At 40.1% G+C, this 21,752-nt stretch overlaps 1 protein-coding gene across 1 annotated transcript; it reads left to right on the top strand.

The window, feature by feature from the left end:
* Nucleotides 1-467: 467 nt before the first annotated feature.
* Hint3 (histidine triad nucleotide binding protein 3) lies at nucleotides 468-19,995 on the top strand. Its single transcript, XM_085842721.1, has 5 exons — nucleotides 468-770; nucleotides 4,166-4,283; nucleotides 6,992-7,061; nucleotides 8,270-8,396; nucleotides 17,411-19,995. The coding sequence occupies exons 1-5, from the start codon at nucleotides 621-623 to the stop codon at nucleotides 17,441-17,443; spliced, it is 498 nt and encodes a 165-aa protein (XP_085698847.1). The 5' UTR covers nucleotides 468-620; the 3' UTR covers nucleotides 17,444-19,995.
* Nucleotides 19,996-21,752: the final 1,757 nt, after the last annotated feature.

The following is a 21,752-nucleotide window of genomic DNA, read 5'->3' as shown; positions in this document are numbered from 1 at the left end:
ATTTCTCAATTACTGCCTTTTCTCTCTACATGACATATGTGTGATAGGAGACCTTTTGATTTACATTGTACTATAAACAAAAGCAAACATGTCGAGACCAATTTGGCCGGGGTTTTTGTTTGTTTGTTTTTGGTTTCAGATCCTAAAATTACTGTGGTTGAACAATTAAGTACACAGGAAACTCGGAAATTTCACTTTGCCAAACAAGGCTCTCTATACGTTTGACTCATCCTCTCCTACCCTTAAAAAATCGAATTTCTATACTCTTTTTCTTTTGTAACGGGAGTGTAATACACTATAGACACGTGAAAGCAACGTCCTTTGCACTTTAGATGAATGTTACTGACCCCTGGATAGGTCCTCGCGTCAGAGAGCGCCTATGAGCAGTGGGCTCCTGCAGCTGCGCTGCTTTCGTCATCACGGAGCGCCGGGCTTGCCCTCTGATCGTGGCCCTTTTAGAGGCCGAGCTATCTGGTGTCTCCCGTACCCAGAGTCTGGCCCTGCGCGTGCGCAGACTGTGTGTCACTAGGCGGGCCAAGCTAGGGCGGTGATTCCGAGTGATTCCGCCCGAGGTGGGCCTTGCGCACCTCAGCTGATCCTGACGTCACCGTTCGGCCGCCATGGCTGAGAAGCAAGCAGACTTGGCCAGAGAGCCGGATCCCGAGGGGTCCTCACCTGGGACCGAGGGGTCCTGGAACTACGACAGCAACTGCGTGTTCTGCCGCGTGGCGGCGGGTCAGGAACCCAAAACTGAACTCTTTCACTGTGAGGTGGGCGGCGACAGGCCGGGTGGGTGGGCACCCGGCAGCCAATCCCTGCTCGCAGGCTTCTGTCTCTGCTGATGAACTAAACAGTGACTGACTTCTGTCAGGGACCCAGAGGTCTCCAGTGATGCCTTTGCTGTTCAGTAGGGAGAGATAGCAGTCTCTCGCCTCCCTCGCATGCATTTGCAACACCGCAGCCTCCCGTGTCTTTACTTTTATTATAGAGAGTCTTCCTCTTCTCTAGATAGTAATTTTAAAATGATGTATGCTTCCAGTATCGTTAGCGAGCATACAACTAGCAGAAAACAGGTCTTGGGCGTGGTGAAGAAGTGTGAATTTGGCTGAAATGGACTGGAATGGGGTTTCAGGACTGGGTCTGAAGTTGAACTGATACTAACAGTTAATAGCTTGTAAGAATCTTCCTTATCTACCGTGAGAGCCTCATGAACTACTCCCCTTTTCGTTACAAGATCTCGACAGGGTTCAAACCTGTGCAGATCAGTGTAGTTAATCATACTTGCTGCGAGGTCGAGAGAGCAACAGTCATGTCATGCCTGGAAATTCCAGAAAACTCTCCCTTTCTCCTGGGGCTAACATTTTTACATCTCATCATCCTTCATAAAGAGTTAATCTTTTGAGAGAGATTTATCATCTTACATTTAAAATTCTTATTACACATATATTCATTGTAAACACAGGAAATGATTGCACTTATATAAGTTGTTGGTATATAATTATACAAATAAGAGCAGAGGCAGTTATTTGATTTGGTATAATCAGGGTTGCCAGCATCATGAAGAATTTGTTTGAAGAACCTTTCCAACAAAAGTCAGAGATGATTCTTTGCCTCACAGATCTCTGTATGGTTTTCTTACTGTATTTTTAGAATTCATTTAAGCAAAGGGCATATCACATATTCTTAGCAGGGGGCTTACCAGTACCAAGGGCAGTGTCTTACTCTTTGTGTATGAGTCTCATGGCATTGATATGAATTATTTTTAAGTGGCTCTTAGAAATAGCCGAGTGGTAGTGGTACATGCCTTTAATTCCAGCACTCAGAATGGCAGGGGCAGGAAGATCTCTGTGTTGGAGGCCAACCTGGCCAATACAGTGAGTTCCAGGACAGCCAAGACTACACAGAGAAATCCCTTGAAAAACAAAACAAAAACAAACAAAGAAACCAAACAAAAACAGAAAGAAAGAAAGGGGGCTCTTAGGAACGAAAAATGAAACAATGTTTGAGAACCCACAGAAATATTGCTATGCCTAAGCCCATACTTAGCAATAGTAGCTGATGTAATTGCTCTTTTGCTAGTTAAAATTGTTAACACCTTAGATACCATGGCATTAAGATCTTCTTTCAAATGGACTTGCTTGTTTTAGATATAAAGGGACAGTTACTGGGAAGAAATTATTGTAGCTATATAAAAGTTAACTTTTGAGAATTATTTGTTAGGAAATATTGGAGGAACAGTAGAAGCAGGTCCTAGAATAGTCTATAAAAATTACAACTGGAACAGCATAGTAGAACATTTCACAGGGTAGCTTTTTCTGTTTTGTGCTTTAAAAAAAAAACTAGCCTAGAAATAATTTCATAGCTGTAGTGATTCTTTACATTCCTTTTAGTAGGCATTCAGTGCTTTATTTTATAGTTTTGCCAACATTGTTTTTGAGTTAGAGACAATTGGCTTCTCTTCAGTATTTTGCTCTGGGAAGTCATGCTGTAAAGAAGCCTGGTGGTGGTGACACATACCTCTCATCCCAGCATTTGGGAGACAGGGACAGGCAGATTTCTGAGTTTTGAGGCCAACCTGGTCTACAGAGAGTTCCAGGACAGTCAGAGCTACACAAAGAAACCTTGTTTTGAAAACCCCAAAAGGAAAGAAAAAAGAAAAACTGGCCAGAGGTGTAGCAGGCATATAAGCATGTTAGGCCCTGGGTTTGACCACCAGCAGTACCAAAAAAAAAAAAAAAAAAAAAAAAAAAAAAAAAAAAAAAAGCAGAAGGAAAAAAAGAAACAAACACACACAAAGATTTAAAATACATACATGTATATACACACATTATTTTTGGCACTCTATCTTTGGGATTGGATTTTTTTTTCTTTTCTTTTTATTTTTCTTGGTTTTTCGAGACAGGGTTTCTCTGTGTAGCCCTGGCTGTCCTGGCACTCACTTTGTAGACCAGGCTGGCCTTGAACTCAGAAACCTGCCTGCCTCTGCCTCCTGAGTGCTGGGATCAAAGGCGTGCGTCACCACTGCCCGGCAGATTTTTTTTCTCTTAATAATGGTTCAGTAGAACAATAGAAGGCAGTAAAATCACAGAACCATTTTCAGTATTTTAACATCTTAGTAAAAATGCAATTAAAAGCTAACTGAAATATCCAGTTTCTTTGCCTTTAAATTTAAAAAGTTTATCTATCATGTTGGTTTATGTGAACATGTGCATATGTAAAGGCCAGAGATGAGTGTTGGCTGTCTCTTCCTATTGCTGTTCACCTTATTGCCTTAGACTGAACCTGAAGCTTGTAGATTTGGCTAGACTTAGTGGCTGAACAACCCCCTCCAAGACCCTCCCACCTCCACCTTCTAGCACTGCTAGGCCACAGACTCTGTGTAGTGCTGGTTCTGAACTTGAGTTGTCAGCTTTCATCAGGGATTCATCTCTCCAGCCTGAGGCTGGATGGTTTCTTGGCCTTTTCTAAAGCATCCCATTGACCTAGTGCTTATGCCTACTCTTAGAAAGACCGCAATAAATGGATCAAAATGGAGTCTCTGTGCTTGGGATCTTAGCTAATTATGGTTAATAGTATGGGCTTGAGGTTCGCATGACACTGAATTTTGTTTCCTGGAATAGAGAATTGATGGGAAGAGTGCATCTAGGAAAATTTGCTGAGGAAGAAAACTATGTTTATTGACTTAACTTTTGAGAGAAAAAAGCTTAAAGTATGGATGAGAAAATGTATAATAAAATTTAGGAGTGAGATTTCTTTTTCTTTTTGCTCTGTGCAGGGTTTTCTTGTGTAGCCTGTGGGCTGTGCTTGAACTGTCTCTATAGTCCAGGCTGGCCTGGAATTCACAGAGATCTCCCTGCCTCTGCCTCTTGAGTGCTGGGATTAAAGGTGTGTACCACCACTGCCAGGCTAAAACAAGTTTCTGGTAAGAATGTTTTAATGAATTTTACTTATAATTGTTCTTTGAAATCAGCTTAATATAATAAATGCTTCATGACAGAAACTAAAGCTTATTATTGTGAATTTAAGTAAGCACAGTTATAAAATTGCTTATTAGGCCTATATTGTAACATAAATGCAATTTCCCTGTGCTTAAGTCACAGCACAGCAGAATAATATTGGGAATTTTTTTTTTTTAATTTACTAACCAATATGCCTCTCTCTTTAGAATGAAGACCTGGTTTGTTTCAAAGATATCAAACCAGCTGCACTTTATCATTATCTCGTGGTGCCAAAGAAGCATATTGGAAGTTGCAAGGATCTAAACAAAGATCACATAGAAATGGGTAAGAAGATAACAGGATTCTTTGTTGCTATATCACATTGAATTCTCTTTAAATATGGCAGTGACAATTAAAAAAGGAAAAAGTCTATTCAAATCAAGAATAAAGACTTCTTGATATATTCTAGTTAAGAAAACCAAATAGAATTTTTTTTAAAAAAAATGACAGTATACTTTCCATTTATCTGTCACATAGACTTTAATTACCAACTTGTGGCCATTTGTGCATGAATGACCATGCTTGGCTTTGCTTTGTACTTTTAAATGATGGTTTTCTTGACTTTGAAATCGAAAGATACTATGGAAAATTATAAGTAAGTTGTGATGTATTATGAGCTTATAGTGCTTGATAATTTCAGATGCAGATAAATTAGTGCCATAGTTTAGTAATGAGGTCTTGGTTTGAACTTTTAGCTTCTGAAAAGGAGATTGGAATTTTGTTTCTCTGAGAATTACTCTGTAGTACCTACTCAGTGCTTTCTTTGACTTTTTTCTGATACCTTTTCTTGTTGCCTACTCTCCGGCCCCACTGGGCCATGTTCCCCCTCTAGTACTAGCACCAGTGGGTCACAGCACTATGTCCTAGCAGGGTCCCACTGGCTCTGTCCCACATTCTTGTAACCAAACAGATCTGTCATCCTTGCAGTTTGATTACACAATACCCAGTAATGCGGTAAAAACAAGACTCAATGCTTATAGTTAACCAGTCAGATTTATATATAAAAAATGCCAATACAATAATTTTAGAACCAATTGATAATCATAAAAGCTGCTCACCTAGATTAGACAATTATCCCAATATTCTAACCTTTATGATATCATAACAACCTGTGGCTGGTTATAGACACTCTGATTCACATCTACCATCTTCCTTTGTCCTCGCTACCCAGAGATGCTCCCTGTCTCTGCAACTCTTAGCGCTGCCTCCCTTTTCCCTGTCCATTCACAGGCCTCCAACTGCCCTAATGTAATTGGCAAGGGAAATCTTGTGACGTATCACCCTTTCTGCTTAATTAAATAAAAACAAAACAAAACACCAACTTTTGTACTCCCTACTCTGGAGTCAGCCACCATATCCGTAAGCCAGTAATCAGACATTTTTCAGTTTATTCCAGGTCTGTTTTAGTAGCCTTTTTGACCAGGGTCTGGGTTTAGTTTGGCAGTACTGTATGGTACTCTACAACGGATAAGTCAGACTAGACTCTTTAGAGGTAAGAAAAACCTTAGAAAAAAAAAAATCTTGGTGATATAGCATTATTGTTCATGAGCTTACAGGTGACTGGATTACCAGTTTGAAAGTTGTTTCCAAATAATACAAAATTCTAACCATGTGCTTTAGAACATATATTATTTATAAACATAGGGTAACATTTATGCTTATAGACATAATATTTACCCTATGACTGATTGGTTGTGTATCTCTTACTAAAAGTTTCTGTTTCATTCTCTGGATATTTACTAGAGATCATATAACCTCTTAGGAAGTTTTATTTTATCTTCAAGGTAGAAGTAACTTCATGGAGATTAGAAGCTCTTCTCATAACTAGTTATTATGGCTGGTGCATATCAGATGTTATAAATATTGATGCTGCTGTCATTATTAATTTCATTGTCTCACCCCCTCTACGCTTCTTATGTGAATATTTTCATACCAAAATCTTAAAAGTTGTTGCACTTAACTTTTACGTAATTTATAAAGTGAGGAAAATATGTCCATGGAAGGATGTAGTAACAATGTCAAGTCCACACACTATTACTGATACTTAATAGAATCCCACTTACTTACAGAAGTTTTGTAGCATTTTACAGGTTTTGAAGAGCATATGTCCACCCAGGTAGAACATATTCTAAGCATCAAAATAAAGTTTGTAGCACTTATTGTGCTTGAAATCTTACAAAATAGATTATTTGAAGGCTGTGGAATTAAATTAGATACTTAGCATAGCAGTAAATATTTTATGTTAAGCAGACTTATAGTTAAGTAAATATGTCAAATGAAATAACATGTTTCTAAATAATTCCAAAATGGAGAAGAAAATACTGAGTTTATAAATAAATGAAAAGAGAACATATTAAAGTTTAAGGAATATAGCTAAAATGCTAGAGGGACATTTGTATCTTTGGATGCTAATATGAGAAAATAAGTGTTAAGGAGCTGGAGAGGCAGCTCAGTAGGTAAGCGAGCCTCCTGCTCTTCCAGAGGGCTAGCACCTCACAATTGCTTACAGTTGCCTGTAACTTCAGCTCCAGGGGCTCTGGCTTTCTCCTCTGGCCTCTGTATGCACTTTCACTCATGCAGTACACACACACACACACACACACACACACACACACACACACACACACACAAATAAAAATAAATCTTCTTTTAAAAAGAGAAGAAAATGAGTTTCAAGATTAGTAACTTCAGTTTCTACTTAAAGATACCAGAGAATAGGAGGCTGAGGAGATGACTCAGAGCACCTACATGGCATCTTATAACTGTGTGTAACTCGAGTTCCATCAGATCTGACACCGATTCTGACCTCTGAGGGCTTTTACATAGTACACAGACATACATTTGGACACATTCATACACAAAAAATAAAAGTAGTTAATTAAAAAATACCAGAGAAACATAGGTAAATATAGAATAAATACTCCAAAGGAAGTAAAGTTTTAGTGAGCTTACTATATACTGTAGTATAATACAGTTTCTTTCCTGGTTTACAGTTGAGAGCATGGTAGCTGCTGGGAAGACCATGCTTGAGAGGAATAATTTCACAGACTTCACAGATGTAAGGTATGTATGCTGTGAGTAGACGCTAACATTGATTCTTGAATTTTCTGAAGTGTGTGTCTCATGAGAAGGGAAGCAGTGGCAGAGTTGTGTATCAGGTGCATCACGTCCTCCTGGACGTGAGGATGCAGTTCACTGGTGGTATGAACTTAATGAATCCTGTTTTCATGCCTCAGCATCTTTCCTAAACTTCCCCAGTAGTTTGGACAGACAAGTATATACATACAATCGGTAGGTAAAATAGGACAAAAGAGTCCTCCCTTTTTGTCATTCTATATGTTAATGCCTATAAGATTGGGTAAACTGAATTTACTTCTGCAGACCTACATGGTTTAGAAATACATTGTTGGGAATAAGGAGTTGGTTTGGTGAGCAAGAGAGCTTGCAGTGCAAGCCCAGGGACCCGAGTGCCTAGAATTCAAGTCAAAGGGCAGCATGGTCTAAACTTGCCTGAAGTCCAGGATGGGAGCAGAGAAAGGAACTTCTGGGGCTTGCTGGCTTCTGGTATACCTCCAGATTCAGAGAAAGGTCCTGTTCCAAGATAGATGATCAATAATGGCACCCAGCCACATATGTGCACACATATATACCATCATTAGGCTTCTAGCATAAAGTTAACTTGAATTTATTGTTTGTTGATCAATAATTAAATGCCTTTCTATTTAAAAGAATGAGCTTATAAATGTTTTATAAATTAGGAAATTATGGACAAATGGCATCTAAATTGTTTTAGTATTTAACAAGAAGCTTTTCTGATGACAAAAGCTTGGCTTTTTGTAATAATTGATACTACTATGGAAGTGTTGGTTAGTGTTGGTCTGGGTATTGAATTAAAGGCAAAAGCCTGTCATCTACTGGCTATGTCTTAAGGGCAACGACTGCTGCCTGAATGTCTAGTACATTTGTATTGAGGCTCATTTACAGGAGCATATCTTCGCAGAACTCTGCTTCTTATGGTAAGGACCAGTGTGGCTGGTAATCATGCAGCTCTGCTTTCTAGAGGTTGCACGAGACTGTCTTGCATAGGTGCTGTGAATTGTCCTCTATGAACCTCAGCATGAAGGACTTTGGCAATACTTTAGCAGAAAGCAGATAGTAAAAGATCTATCACTGGGAATTTATTCATCTTTGAATAATTTTAATCTTATTTGATTTACATGTAATCTCAGACGCCTTGAGAAGTAAGTCACCAGTAAACTCTTGTGTTTCAGAATGGGTTTCCATGTTCCTCCATTCTGTTCCATCTCTCATCTACACCTTCATGTGATAGCACCAGTCAAAGAGTTTGGCTTCTTATCAAAGCTGGTTTACAGGCAGGATTCCTACTGGTTTGTCACAGTAAGTAGTCCCGCCACAGCAGCAGCATGCCAGCAGATTTAAAGTGTCTGTCCCTTTTTGTTTTGTTTTCGTTTTCCTTTCCTCACCTCGCCTTGCCTCTCCCTCGCCTCGCCCTCCCCTTGCCCTCGCCTCACCCTCTCTTCTCCTTTTCTTTTCTTTCTTTTTTTCTTTTTTTTTTTTTTTTTTTTTTTTTGGTTTTTTGGTTTTTTGGTTTTTCGAGACAGGGTTTCTCTGTATAGCCCTAGCTGTCCTGGAACTCACTGTGCACCACCAGCTGTGCGCCACCACTGCCCAGATGTTTTTGTTTTCTTTATTGCACTAGACAAAGAGTTCTGTTTGGCTTGACCACTTATCTTAATAAACTGAACCCAGAAAATATATATATTCAGAAATTTATTTATTTATTTATTCATTTATTTTAGACTGAACCAGAATTGTCTTTTTTTTTTTTTTTTTTTTTTTTTTTTTTTTAAATATTTTTATTACATATTTTCCTCAATTACATTTCCAATACTATCCCAAAAGTCCCCCATAGCGCCCCCCACTTCCCTACCCACCCATTACCATTCTTTTGGCCCTGGCATTCCCCTATATTGGGGCATATAACGTTTGCAAGTCCAATGGGCCTCTCTTTCCAGTGATGGCCGACTAGGCCATCTTTCGATACATATGCAGCTAGAGACAAGAGCTCCAGGGTTCTGGTTAGTACATCATGTTGTTCCAACAATAGGGTTGCAGATCCCTTTAGCTCCTTGGGTACTTTCTCTAGCTTCTCCATTGGGAGCCCTGTGATACATCCAATAGCTGACTGTGAACATCCACTCCTGTGTTTGCTGGGCCCCGGCATCGTCTCACAAGAGACAGCTATATTTGGGTCCTTTCAGCAAGATCTTACTAGTGTATGCAATGGTGCCAGCGTTTAGAAGCTGATTATGGGACGGATCCCTGGATACAGCAGTCTCTAAATGGTCCATCCTTTCATCACAGCTACGAACTTTGTCTCTGTAACTCCTTCCCTGGGTGTTTTGTTCCCAATTCTAAGAAGGTGCACAATGTCCACACTTTGGTCTTCATTCTTCTTGAGTTTCATGCGTTTATCAAATTGTATCTTATATCTTGGGTATCCTAAGTTTTGGGCTAATATCCACTTATCAATGAATACATATTGTGTGAGATCTTTTGTGATTGTGTTACTTCACTCAAGATGATGCCCTCCAGGTCCATCCATTTGGCTAGGAATTTCATAAATTCATTCTTTTTAATAGCTGAGTAGTACTCCATTGTGTAAATGTACCATAATTTCTGTATCCATTCCTCTGTTGAGGGACATCTGGGTTCTTTCCAGCTTCTGGCTATTATAAATAGGGCTGCTATGAACATAGTGGAGCATGTGTCCTTTTTACCGGTTGGGACATCTTCTGGATATATGCCCAGGAGAGGTATTGCTGGATCCTCCGGTAGTACTATGTCCAATTTTCTGAGGAACCGCCAGACTGATTTCCAGAGTGGTTGTACAAGCTTGCAATCCCACCAACAATGGAGGAGTGTTCCACTTTCTCCACATCCTCGCCAGCATCTGCTGTCACCTGAATTTTTGATCTTAGCCATTCTGACTGGTGTGAGGTGGAATCTCAGGGTTGTTTTGATTTGCATTTCCCTGATGATTAAGGATGTTGAACATTTTTTCAGGTGCTTCTCTGCCATTCGGTATTCCTCAGGTGAGAATTCTTTGTTCAGTTCTGAGCCCCATTTTTTAATGGGGTTATTTGACTTTCTGGAGTCCACCTTCTTGAGTTCTTTATATATATTGGATATTAGTCCCTTATCTGATTTAGGATAGGTGAAGATCCTTTCCCAATCTGTTGGTGGTTTTTTTGTCTTATTGATGGTGTCTTTAGCCTTGCAGAAGCTTTGTAGTTTCATGAGGTCCCACTTGTCAATTCTCGATCTTACAGCACAAGCCATCACTGTTCTATTCAGGAATTTTTCCCCTGTGCCCATATCTTCAAGGCTTTTCCCCACTTTCTCCTCTATAAGTTTCAGTGTCTCTGGTTTTATGTGAAGTTCCTTGATCCACTTAGACTTGACCTTAGTACAAGGAGATAGGAATGGATCGATTCGCATTCTTCTACATGTTAACAACCAGTTGTGCCAGCACCATTTGTTGAAAATGCTGTCTTTCTTCCACTGGATGTTTTTAGCTCCCTTGTCGAAGATCAAGTGACCATAGGTGTGTGGATTCATTTCTGGGTCTTCAATTCTATTCCATTGGTCTATTTGTCTGTCACTATACCAGTACCATGCAGTTTTTATCACAATTGCTCTGTAGTAGAGCTTTAGGTCCGGCATGGTGATTCCACCAGAGGTTCTTTTATCCTTGAGGAGAGTTTTTGCTATCCTAGGATTTTTGTTATTCCAGATGAATTTGCAGATTGCACTTTCTAATTCGTTGAAGAATTGATTTGGAATTTTGATGGGGATTGCATTGAATCTGTAGATTGCTTTTGGCAAGATAGCCATTTTTACAATGTTGATCCTGCCAATCCATGAGCATGGGAGATCTTTCCATCTTCTGAGATCTTCTATAATTTCTTTCTTCAGAGACTTGAAGTTTTTATTATACAGATCTTTCACTTCCTTAGTTAGAGTCACGCCAAGATATTTTATATTATTTGTGACTATTGAGAAGGGTGTTGTTTCCCTAATTTCTTTCTCAGCCTGTTTATTCTTTGTGTAGAGAAAGGCCATTGATTTGTTTGAGTTAATTTTATATCCAGCTACTTCACCGAAGCTGTTTATCAGGCTTAGGAGTTCTCTGGTGGAATTTTTAGGGTCACTTATATATACTATCATATCATCTGCAAAAAGTGATATTTTGACTTCATCTTTTCCAATTTGTATCCCTTTGATCTCCTTTTGTTGTCGAATTGCTCTGGCTAGGACTTCAAGTACAATGTTGAATAGGTATGGAGAAAGTGGACAGCCTTGTCTAGTCCCTGATTTTAGAGGGATTGCTTCAAGCTTCTCACCATTTACTTTGATGTTGGCTACTGGTTTGCTGTAGATTGCTTTTATCATGTTTAGGTATGGGCCTTGAATTCCTGATCTTTCCAAGACTTTTATCATGAATGGGTGTTGGATCTTGTCAAATGCTTTTTCCGCATCTAAGGAGATGACCATGTGGTTTTTGTCTTTGAGTTTGTTTATATACTGGATTACGTTGATGGATTTCCGTATATTGAACCATCCCTGCATCCCTGGGATGAAACCTACTTGGTCAGGATGGATGATTGTTTTGATGTGTTCTTGGATTCGGTTAGCAAGAACTTTATTGAGGATTTTTGCATCAATATTCATAAGGGATATTGGTCTGAAGTTTTCTATCTTTGTTGGGTCTTTTTGTGGTTTAGGTATCAGAGTAATTGTGGCTTCATAGAATGAGTTGGGTAGAGTACCTTCTGTTTCTATTTTGTGGAATAGTTTGTGAAGAACTGGGATTAGATCTTCTTTGAAGGTCTGATAGAACTCTGCACTAAACCCATCTGGTCCTGGGCTTTTTTTAGTTGGGAGACTATTAATGACTGCTTCTATTTCTTTGGGGGATATAGGGCTGTTTAGATCATTAACCTGATCTTGATTCAACTTTGGTACCTGGTATCTGTCTAGGAACTTCTCCATTTCATCCAGGTTCTCCAGTTTTGTTGAGTATAGCCTTTGGTAGAAGGATCTGATGGTGTTTTGGATGTCTTCAGGATCTGTTGTTATGTCTCCTTTTTCATTTCTGATTTTGTTAATTAGGATGCTTTCCCTGTGCCCTCTAGTGAGTCTGGCTAAGGGTTTATCTATCTTGTTGATTTTCTCAAAGAACCAGCTCCTTGATTGGTTGATTCTTTGAATAGTTTTTCTTGTTTCCACTTGGTTGATTTCACCCCTGAGTTTGATTATTTCCTGCCGTCTACTCCTCTTGGGTGAATTTGCTTCCTTTTGTTCTAGTGCTTTTAGGTGTGTTGTCAAGCTGCTAATGTGTGCTCTCTCTAGTTTCCTTTTGGAGGCACTCAGAGCTATGAGTTTTCCTCTTAAAAATGCTTTCATTGCGTCCCATAAGTTTGGGTATGTTGTGGCTTCATTTTCATTGAACTCTAAAAAGTCCTTAATTTCTTTCTTTATTCCTTCCTTGACCAAGGTATCATTGAGAAGAGTGTTGTTCAGTTTCCACGTGAAGGTTGGCTTTCTATTATTTATTTTGTTATTGAAGATCAGCCTTAGTCCATGGTGATCTGATAGGATGCATGGTACAATTTCAATATTTTTATATCTGTTGAGGCCTGTTTTGTGACCAATTATGTGGTCAATTTTGGAGAAGGTACCATGAGGTGCTGAGAAGAAGGTATATCCTTTTGTTTTAGGATAGAATGTTCTGTAGATATCTGCCAGATCCATTTGATTCATAATTTCTGTTAGTTTCACTGTGTCCCTGTTTAGTTTCTGTTTCCATGATCTGTCCATTGGTGAAAGTGGTGTGTTGAAGTCTCCCACTATTATTGTATGAGGTGCAATGTGTGCTTTGAGCTTTACTAAAGTTTCTTTAATGAATGTGGCTGCCTTTGTATTTGGAGCATAGATATTCAGGATTGATAGTTCCTCTTGGAGGATTTTACCTTTGATGAGTATGAAGTGTCCCTCCCTGTCTTTTTTAATGACTTTGGGTTGGAAGTCAATCTTATCAGATATTAGAATGGCTACTCCAGCTTGTTTCTTCATGCCATTTGCTTGGAAAATTGTTTTCCAGCCTTTCATTCTGAGGTAGTGTCTATCCTTTTCTCTGAGATGAGTTTCCTGTAAGCAGCAAAATGTTGGGTCTTGTTTGTGTAGCCAGTTTGTTAGTCTATGTCTTTTTATCGGGGAGTTGAGTCCATTGATATTAAGAGATATTAAGGAAAAGTAATTGTTGTTTCCTGTTATTTTTGATGTTAAAGTTGGCATTTTGTTCTTGTGGCTGTCTTCTTTTAGGTTTGTTGAGGGATTACCTTCTTGTTGTTTCTAGGGCGTGGTTCCTGTCCTTGTATTGGTTTTTTTCTGTTATTATCCTTTGAAGGGCTGGATTCGTGGAGAGATAATGTGTGAATTTGGTTTTGTCGTGGAATACTTTGGTTTCTCCATCTATGTTAATTGAGAGTTTGGCTGGGTATAGTAGCCTGGGCTGGAATTTGTGTTCTTTTAGTGTCTGTATAACATCCGTCCAGGATCTTCTGGCTTTCATAGTCTCTGGTGAAAAGTCTGGTGTAATTCTGATAGGCTTGCCTTTATATGTTACTTGGCCTTTTTCTCTTACTGCTTTTAGTATTCTATCTTTATTTAGAGCATTTGTTGCTCTGATTATTATGTGTCGGGAGGTATTTCTTTTCTGGTCCAGTCTATTTGGAGTTCTGTAGGCTTCTTGTATGTTCATGGGCATCTCTTTCTTTAGATTTGGGAAGTTTTCTTCTATAATTTTGTTGAAGATGTTTGCTGGTCCTTTGAGTTGAAAATCTTCATTCTCATCCACTCCTATTATCCGTAGGTTTGGTCTTCTCATTATGTCCTGTATTTCTTGGATGTTTTGAGTTAGGATCTTTTTGCATTTTACATTTTCCTTGATTGTTGTGCCGATGTTCTCTATGGAATCTTCTGCACCTGAGATTCTCTCTTCCATCTCTTGTATTCTGTTGCTGATGCTCGTATCTATGGTTCCAGATTTCTTTCCTAGGGTTTCTATCTCCAGTGTTGCCTCATTTTGGGTTTTCTTTATTGTGTCTACTTCCCTTTTTAGGTCTAGTATGGTTTTGTTCATTTCCATCATCTGTTTGGATGTGTTTTCCTGTTTTTCTGTAAGGACTTCTACCTGTTTGATTATGTTATCATGTTTTTCTTTAAGGATTTGTAACTCTTTAGCAGTGTTCTCCTGCAATTCTTTAAGGGATTTTTGTGCTTCCTCTTTATTGTCTTCTGCCTTTTTATCAGTGTTCTCCTGCATTTCTTTAAGTGTGTTATTAAAGTCCTTCTTGAAGTCCTCTATCATCATCAGGAGATATGCTTTTAAATCCGTGTCTAGCTTTTCCGGTGTGTTGGGGTGCCCTGGACTGGGCGAAGTGGGGGTGCTGGGTTCTGATGATGGTGAGTGGTCTTGGTTCCTGTTAGTAAGATTATTACGTTTACCTTTCGCCATCTGGTAATCTCTGGGGTTAGTTGTTATAGTTGTCACTATTTAAAGATTGGAGCAGAAGCTGTGTTCCACTCACCAGCAGTCTCTAAATCCTGCGGCGGGGGTCGTGGGTAGCTGATGGTACCCCGGTGCTGGTCCAGCCGGAAGAGGCCTGTGGTCCTACTCAGGCCGTTTTTCTGCTTCCCTAACTAATGTAGTCTCTGGTCCCGCGTGCAATTGGATTGGAGCAGAAGCTGTGTTCCACTCTCCAGAAGTCTTAAGATCCTGTGGTGGGTGTTGTGGGTAGCTGGTGAGTGTCAGCTGACCCTGCGCCCCAGCTGCCCAGGTGCTTTTCTGACCGGAAGAGGGTTGTGGCCCTATGTAGGCCGGATTTCTCTCTCCCCAACCAGAGCAGTCTCAGGTCCCGCGTGATTGGACTGGAACAGAAGCTGTGTTCCACTCACCAGCAGTCCCAAAATCCTGCGGCGGGGGTCGTGGGTAGCTGGCGGGTGTCAGGCAACCCTGCGCTCCCGCTACCCAGGCGCTGATCCAGCCGGATGAGGCCTGTGGTCCTACTCAGGCCGGTTTCTGCTTCCCTAACTAATGCAGTCTCAGGTCCCGCGCAATTGGATTGGAGCAGAAGCTGTGTTCCACTCACCAGCAGTCCCAAAATCCTGCGGCGGGGGTCGTGGGTAGCTGGCGGGTGTCAGGCAACCCTGCGCTCCCGCTACCCTGGCGCTGATCCGGCCGGGTGAGGCCTGTGGCCCTACTCAGGCCGGTTTCTGCTTCCCTAACTAATGCAGTCTCAGGTCCCGCGCAATTGGATTGGAGCAGAAGCTGTGCTCCACTCACCAGAAGTCTTAAGATCCTGTGGCGGGTGTTGTGGGCAGTTGGCGAGTGTCAGCAGACCCTGCGCCCCAGCTGCCCAGGTGCTTTTCTGACCGGAAGAGGGTTGTGGCCCTATGTAGGCCGGATTTCTCTCTCCCCAACCAGAGCAGTCTCAGGTCCCGCGTGATTGGACTGGAGCAGAAGCTGTGTTCCACTCACCAGCAGTCCCAAAATCCTGAGGCGGGGGTCGTGGGTAGCTGGCGGGTGTCAGGCAACCCTGTGCTCCCGCTACCCTGGCGCTGATCCGGCCGGGTGAGGCCTGTGGCCCTACTCAGGCCGGTTTCTGCTTCCCTAACTAATGCAGTCTCAGGTCCCGCGCAATTGGATTGGAGCAGAAGCTGTGTTCCACTCACCAGCAGTCCCAAAATCCTGCGGCGGGGGTCGTGGGTAGCTGGCGGGTGTCAGGCAACCCTGCGCTCCCGCTACCCTGGCGCTGATCCGGCCGGGTGAGGCCTGTGGCCCTACTCAGGCCGGTTTCTGCTTCCCTCCAGAATTGTCTTATGCTAATAGGCAATATTTTCTTCTGGTGATATATCTCAACCCCACCTCCACCCCTGAAATGTGTGTCATCTTGATAAGCCTTGAAATTGGGATCTTTTTACCAGTCTCCTGAGAGAATTGTGATTACAGTGTCATGCTATAATTTCCAGTTCCAATATTTTTAATTTGAGGAATTTTTCTGGGCAATCTGATTCTATAAGATGAGAAGTAGGACAAATATAGAAAAGCAGAGCTTTAAGAATTTAGATCTGGGCTGGTTGATAGTGGCACATGCCTTTAGTTCTAGCACTTGGGAGACAGAGGCAGAGGCAGAGGCAAATAGATGGCTCTGTGTGAGTTTGAGGCCAGCCTAATTTACAGAGCTAATTCCAGGAGAGCCAGGGCTACACTGAGAAGTCCTGTCTCTAAAAACAAGAAAACAAAACAAGGCAAAACAAAAAACTGAATTCAGATCTAGATAAAAATTCTGGCTTTTCTTAATTGAAAGATCATATACAGATAGTTTTAAAAGCTCATGTTCTTTTTGCTTTGTATACTAGGGGACTGAGTTTGGTTCAGTATTTTTATATTTCCTCTGCTGGTACATATGCACAGTGTTTCTCCTTACCACATCTCCACCATTGTTGTATGCTTATTATAATCAAAGAACCAATACTGATACATCATCTCTACCCATGGTGTTAGCTCACTTCAGGTGCCTTTCTTGTTGCCATATTTCCTGTAGGTTTGGGTAGATACATGACATGGATCCCACACTGTAGGTCCATACAGAATCATTTTACTTCCCTACAAATCCTCTGTGCTTTGCTATCTGTTTTATTCTCCTTCTGTTTCTTAGCTACCACTGATATTTTTAATGTCTCCAAAATTTTCCTTTTTAGAGTTCCTTCCTTCCTTCCTTCCTTCCTTCCTTCCTTCCTTCCTTTTCCCCTTTCTTCTTTCCTTTGTTTTTGTTTATGGTTTTTGAGACAGAATCTCACTGTGTAGGTCTGACTCTCCTGAAACTTAGACTGGGCTGCCCTCAAACTCACAGAGATCTGCATGCCTCTGCAGATCCCCAAGGGCTGGGATTGAGACATGTGCCACAACACTGGGCCTTCAGAATTTCTTATAATTGGAATCTCACATTTGGATATAACATTTTCAGAGTGACTTATGTCATTTATTAATATGATCTTGTTTCTTATAAATCTAGTTTAAGACATTTTTAATATTGCATTTGTTTTTCTTGTAGCTTTTTAATATTTAATATTACTTGGAATCTGCCAGTTTATATTATTTTATTGTAATTTATAGGACTCTTGTATTTTCTTTTTGTAAGGTATTTTTAGAACAGAATAAGACGTTTCTCCCTCTTTGGTGTTACAAGGAAAATTATCTAACAGGTACTGATAACTAGAATGAGCCATATATTCATGGTTTTAAATTTATTTTTTTATTACAGGTTGATTACTTGCTTGAAAAACTAAGAAAATAAAAATGTGAACCATGGACAAGTTCCTTACCTGATTCAGAAGAACTGTTGGTTTGTTCTCTTTGCAGGCTAATTGCAGTCTGAAGGTTTGCTGACTCATACATGACACTACCACTGAGTAGCCTTACATTTTTCCTGCATATCTGTTTTTCTGACATATGCCATAGTTATGTGAAAATTTTCTCACTGACTTCTTTCTTTTTTTTTCTTTTTAAACATTTATTTGTTTATGTATATGATTACACTGTAGTTGTCTTCAGACACACCAGAAGAGGGCATCAGATCACATTATAGATGGTTGAGAGCCACCATGTGGTTGCTAGGAATTGAACTTGAGTTCAGTTGACCTTTGGAAGAATAGTCAGTGCTTTTTTTTTTTTTTAAATACAAATAATTTTTATTTGAAAATATTACGGTAGATGTGATAAAAGGCTTTTGAAATAATTTCATACTACAATATCTTTCTTAAAATAAATAGAAAAAAGTAACATATACTTTAACATATACTTCCTCCCCTCCCCCTGCTCCCCAACCCACCCACTCTCACTTTCTGGCCCTGGCATTCCCCTGTACTGGGGCACAGAATCTTCTCAAGACCAAGGGCCTCTCTTCCCAGTGATGGCCGACTAGGCCATCCTCTGCTACATATGCAGCTAGAGACACAAGCTCAGGGGGTACTGGTTAGTTCAAATTGTTGTTCCACCTATAGGGTTGCAGACTCCTTCAGCACCTTGGGTACTTTCTCTAGCTCCTTCATTGGCAGAGCCTCACAGGAGACAGCTATCTTATGGTCCTGTCAGCAAAATCTTGTTGGCATATGCAATAGTGTCTGGGTTTGGTGGTTGTAATATGGGATGGATCCCTGGGTGGGGCAGTCTGTGGATGGTCCTTCCTTCAATCTCAGCTCTGAACTTTGTAACTCCTTCCATGGGTATTTTGTTCCCGCTTCTAAGAAGGAATGAAGTATCCACACTTTGGTCTTCCTTCTTCAGTTCATGAGTTTTGCAAATTGTATCTTGGGTAATCTAAGTTTCTGGGGTAATATACACTTATCAGTGAGTATATATCATGTGTGTTCTTTTGTGATTGGATTACCTCACTCAGGATAATATCCTCCAGATCCATCCATTTGCCTAAGAATTTCATAAATTTATTGTTTTTAATAGCTGAGTAGTACTCCATTGTGTAAATGGACCACATTTTCTGTATCCATTACTCTGTTGAGGGGTGTCTGGGTTGTGTCCTGCTTCTGGCTATTATAAATAAGGCTGCTATGAACATAGTGGAGCATGTGTTCTTATTACAAGTTGGAACATCATCTGGGTATATACCCAGGATTGGTATTGCTGGATCTTCCAGTAGTACTATGTCCAATTTTCTAAGGAGCCGCCAAACTGATTTCCAGAGTGGTTGTATCAGCTTGCAGTCCCACCAGCAATGGAGGAGTGTTGTTTCTCTTTCTCCACATCCTCGCCAGCATCTGCTGTCACCTGAGTTTTAGATCTTAGCCATTCTGACTGGTGGGAGGTGGAATCTCAGGGTTGTTTTGATTTGCATTTCCTTGATGATTAAGGATGTTGAACATTTTTTCAGGTGCTTCTCAACCATTCGGTATTCTCCAGTTGAGAATTCTTTGATTTGCTCTGTACCCCACTTTTTAATAGGGTTATTTGGTTCTCTGGAATCCAATTTCTTGAATTCTTTATATATATTGGATATTAGTCCCCTATTGGATTGAGGGTTGGTAAAGATCTTTTCCCAATCTGTTGGTGGCCCTTTTGTCTTCTTAACATTGTCCTTTGCCTTACAGAAGTTTTGCAATTTTATGAGGTCCCATTTGTCGATTATCAATCTTAAAGCACAAGCCATTGTTGTTCTGTTCAGGAAGTTTCCCCTGTGCCCATATCTTCAAGGCTTTTCCCCACTATCCCCTCTATAAGTTTCAGTGTCTCTGGTTTTTTTGTGGAGTTCCTTGATCCACTTAGACTTGAGCTTTGTACAAGGAGATAGGAATGGATCAATTCGCATTCTTCTACATGATAACCTCCAGTTGAGCCAGCACCATTTGTTTGCTGTCTTTTTTTCCACTGGATTGTTTTAGCTCCTTTGTCAAAGATCAAGTGACCATAGGTGTGTGGGTACATTTCTGGGCCTTCAATTCCATTCCATTGATCTACCTGACTGTCACTGTACCAGTGCCATGCAGGTTTTTTTTTTTTGTTGTTGTTGTTTGTTTTGTTTTGTTTTGTTTTTTAAATCACAATTGCTCTGTAGTACAGCTTTAGGTCAGGGATGGTGATTCCACCAGAGGTTCTTTTATTTTTGAGAATAGTTTTTGCTATCCTAGGTTTTTTGTTATTTCAGATGAATTTGCAAATTGCCCTTTTTAACTCTGTGAAGAATTGAGTTGGAATTTTGATGGGGATTGTGTGAATCTGTAGATTGCTTTTGTTAAGATAGCTATTTTTGCTATATTAATCCTGTCAATCCATGAACACTGGAGGTATTTCCACCTTCTGAGATCTTCTTTAATTTCTTTCTTCAAAGACTTGAAGTTCTTGTCATACAGATCTTTCACATCCTTAGTTAGAGTCACACCAAGGTATTTTATATTATTTGTGACTATTGTGATGGGTGAAGGGACTCGCTGTGGTGGGAGTACTGGGTTCTGATGATGCCAAGTGGTATTGGTTCCTGTTAGTAAGATTCTTATGTTTGCTTTTCGACATCTGGCAATCTCTGGTGTTAGATGTTCCAACTGTCTCTGGGTAGAGCTTGTTCCTCATGTGAGTCTGTTAGCCTCTCTCAGCACTCCTGGGAGACCAGCTGTCTCCTGAGTCCCAGGGGTCAGCAAGCTCTCCTCTGTTGGGAAAGGTGCACAGAGGTCTGAGGATCAGCTCAGCCTCCTGGCTGAAGGCCCGAAGGGACCCTCCCTGTCCAATAAGCTCTGTGGCTTCTGTGACCCGAGTGATCTCCTGCTTGGACCAGCCTCAGAGAGATCCCGGATAGAAAACAGCAGTCAGTGCTCTTAACCACTGAGCCATCTCACCAGCCCGACTTCTTTGTTTCAGTGCTCAGCTATGTAAGGTTTTATGCTTAAGATACTATAGCTAAAAGCCCATTTAATACAAATTCTGCTAATTAAGATGCATCCTATTTTTTAATTCAAGTTTCATTTATTAATGGTAATAATAATAGTTTGTGATGAATTAACTGGCATAAAAATTTTGAACCTTTTTCACAGTGAAGGAGAAAGCTTAGCCACTTTATGATAATTCTGTAGTCTTACACATAAATTTTCAAAATAAAGAATACCATGCCACCAATATTGTCTTATCAAGATGATAGAAGCAGTTATGTATGTGTCATTTTAATTTGTTTCACACACACACACTTGTTCATTTCCTCTTAGCCATAGGGAAGAGATTCTCTGAGTCACTCAGTGAATACACAAAACCCAGGATAGGACCAAAACCCATAATATATCCTGTGCTTTTTCATTATATGCATACCATCCATAGATAGTTTATAACAAGCATAGTAAAAGATTAATAACAATGTTAATAAAATAAAAGTTACAACAGTTTACAATTAAAATAATGCCGATGTGCATGATTGTACTTGGTTGCCTTATTAAGTTGAATATAGCCACTCTGATACTATGACAGTTAATGTAGTAACTGCAGCAGGTACTATAATTGAGTAATGTATATACACTGTGTGGATGGCTCTCAGCCCAGGTGGGGTAGAGACAAATGATGTGAGATTTCATTTTTGTGTCCAGATCTGCATGTAATTTATGATATGTGGATTGTTTATTTCTGGCATTTTCATTTACTATTTGGTATTAACCATAGGTAACCAAAACTATAAAAGTTAGGTCACAAACGCTGAAGGTCTAAGTAAGAGGCAACTACGTAAATGTACTTTTAAATGAGTGTTTATAATAACCAGCAACAGTTTTTGTTATTTTAACAAGAAGAAATGTGCAGTTTTCCATGTCAGGAGAAACACAAGGAAGAAACACAAATTAGTAATATATGAAAAGTGACAGAAATTGTAGTCATATGGTATGTTTTTTATCAAAAGAAAATGAAAGTAAATAGTGGTTTGATCAACTCTTACAAAAAATACTCGATTTGAAATTGAGACATACCAGCACTCGGGAGGCAGAGGCAGGCGGATTTCTGAGTTCGAGGCCAGCCTGGTCTACAAAGTGAGTTCCAGGACAGCCAAGGCTATACAGAGAAACCCTGTCTCGAAAAACCAAAAAAAAAAAAAAAAAAAAAAAAAAAATTGAGACATAGATAAA

Source organism: Mus caroli, unplaced genomic scaffold (assembly GCF_978045245.1).
Source record: "Mus caroli unplaced genomic scaffold, Mus_caroli_1 scaffold_9, whole genome shotgun sequence".
NCBI classification, from domain to species: Eukaryota; Metazoa; Chordata; class Mammalia; order Rodentia; family Muridae; genus Mus; species Mus caroli.
The sequence above is the reverse complement of the archived record's forward strand: the minus strand, read 5'-3'. Positions and strand labels throughout refer to the sequence as shown.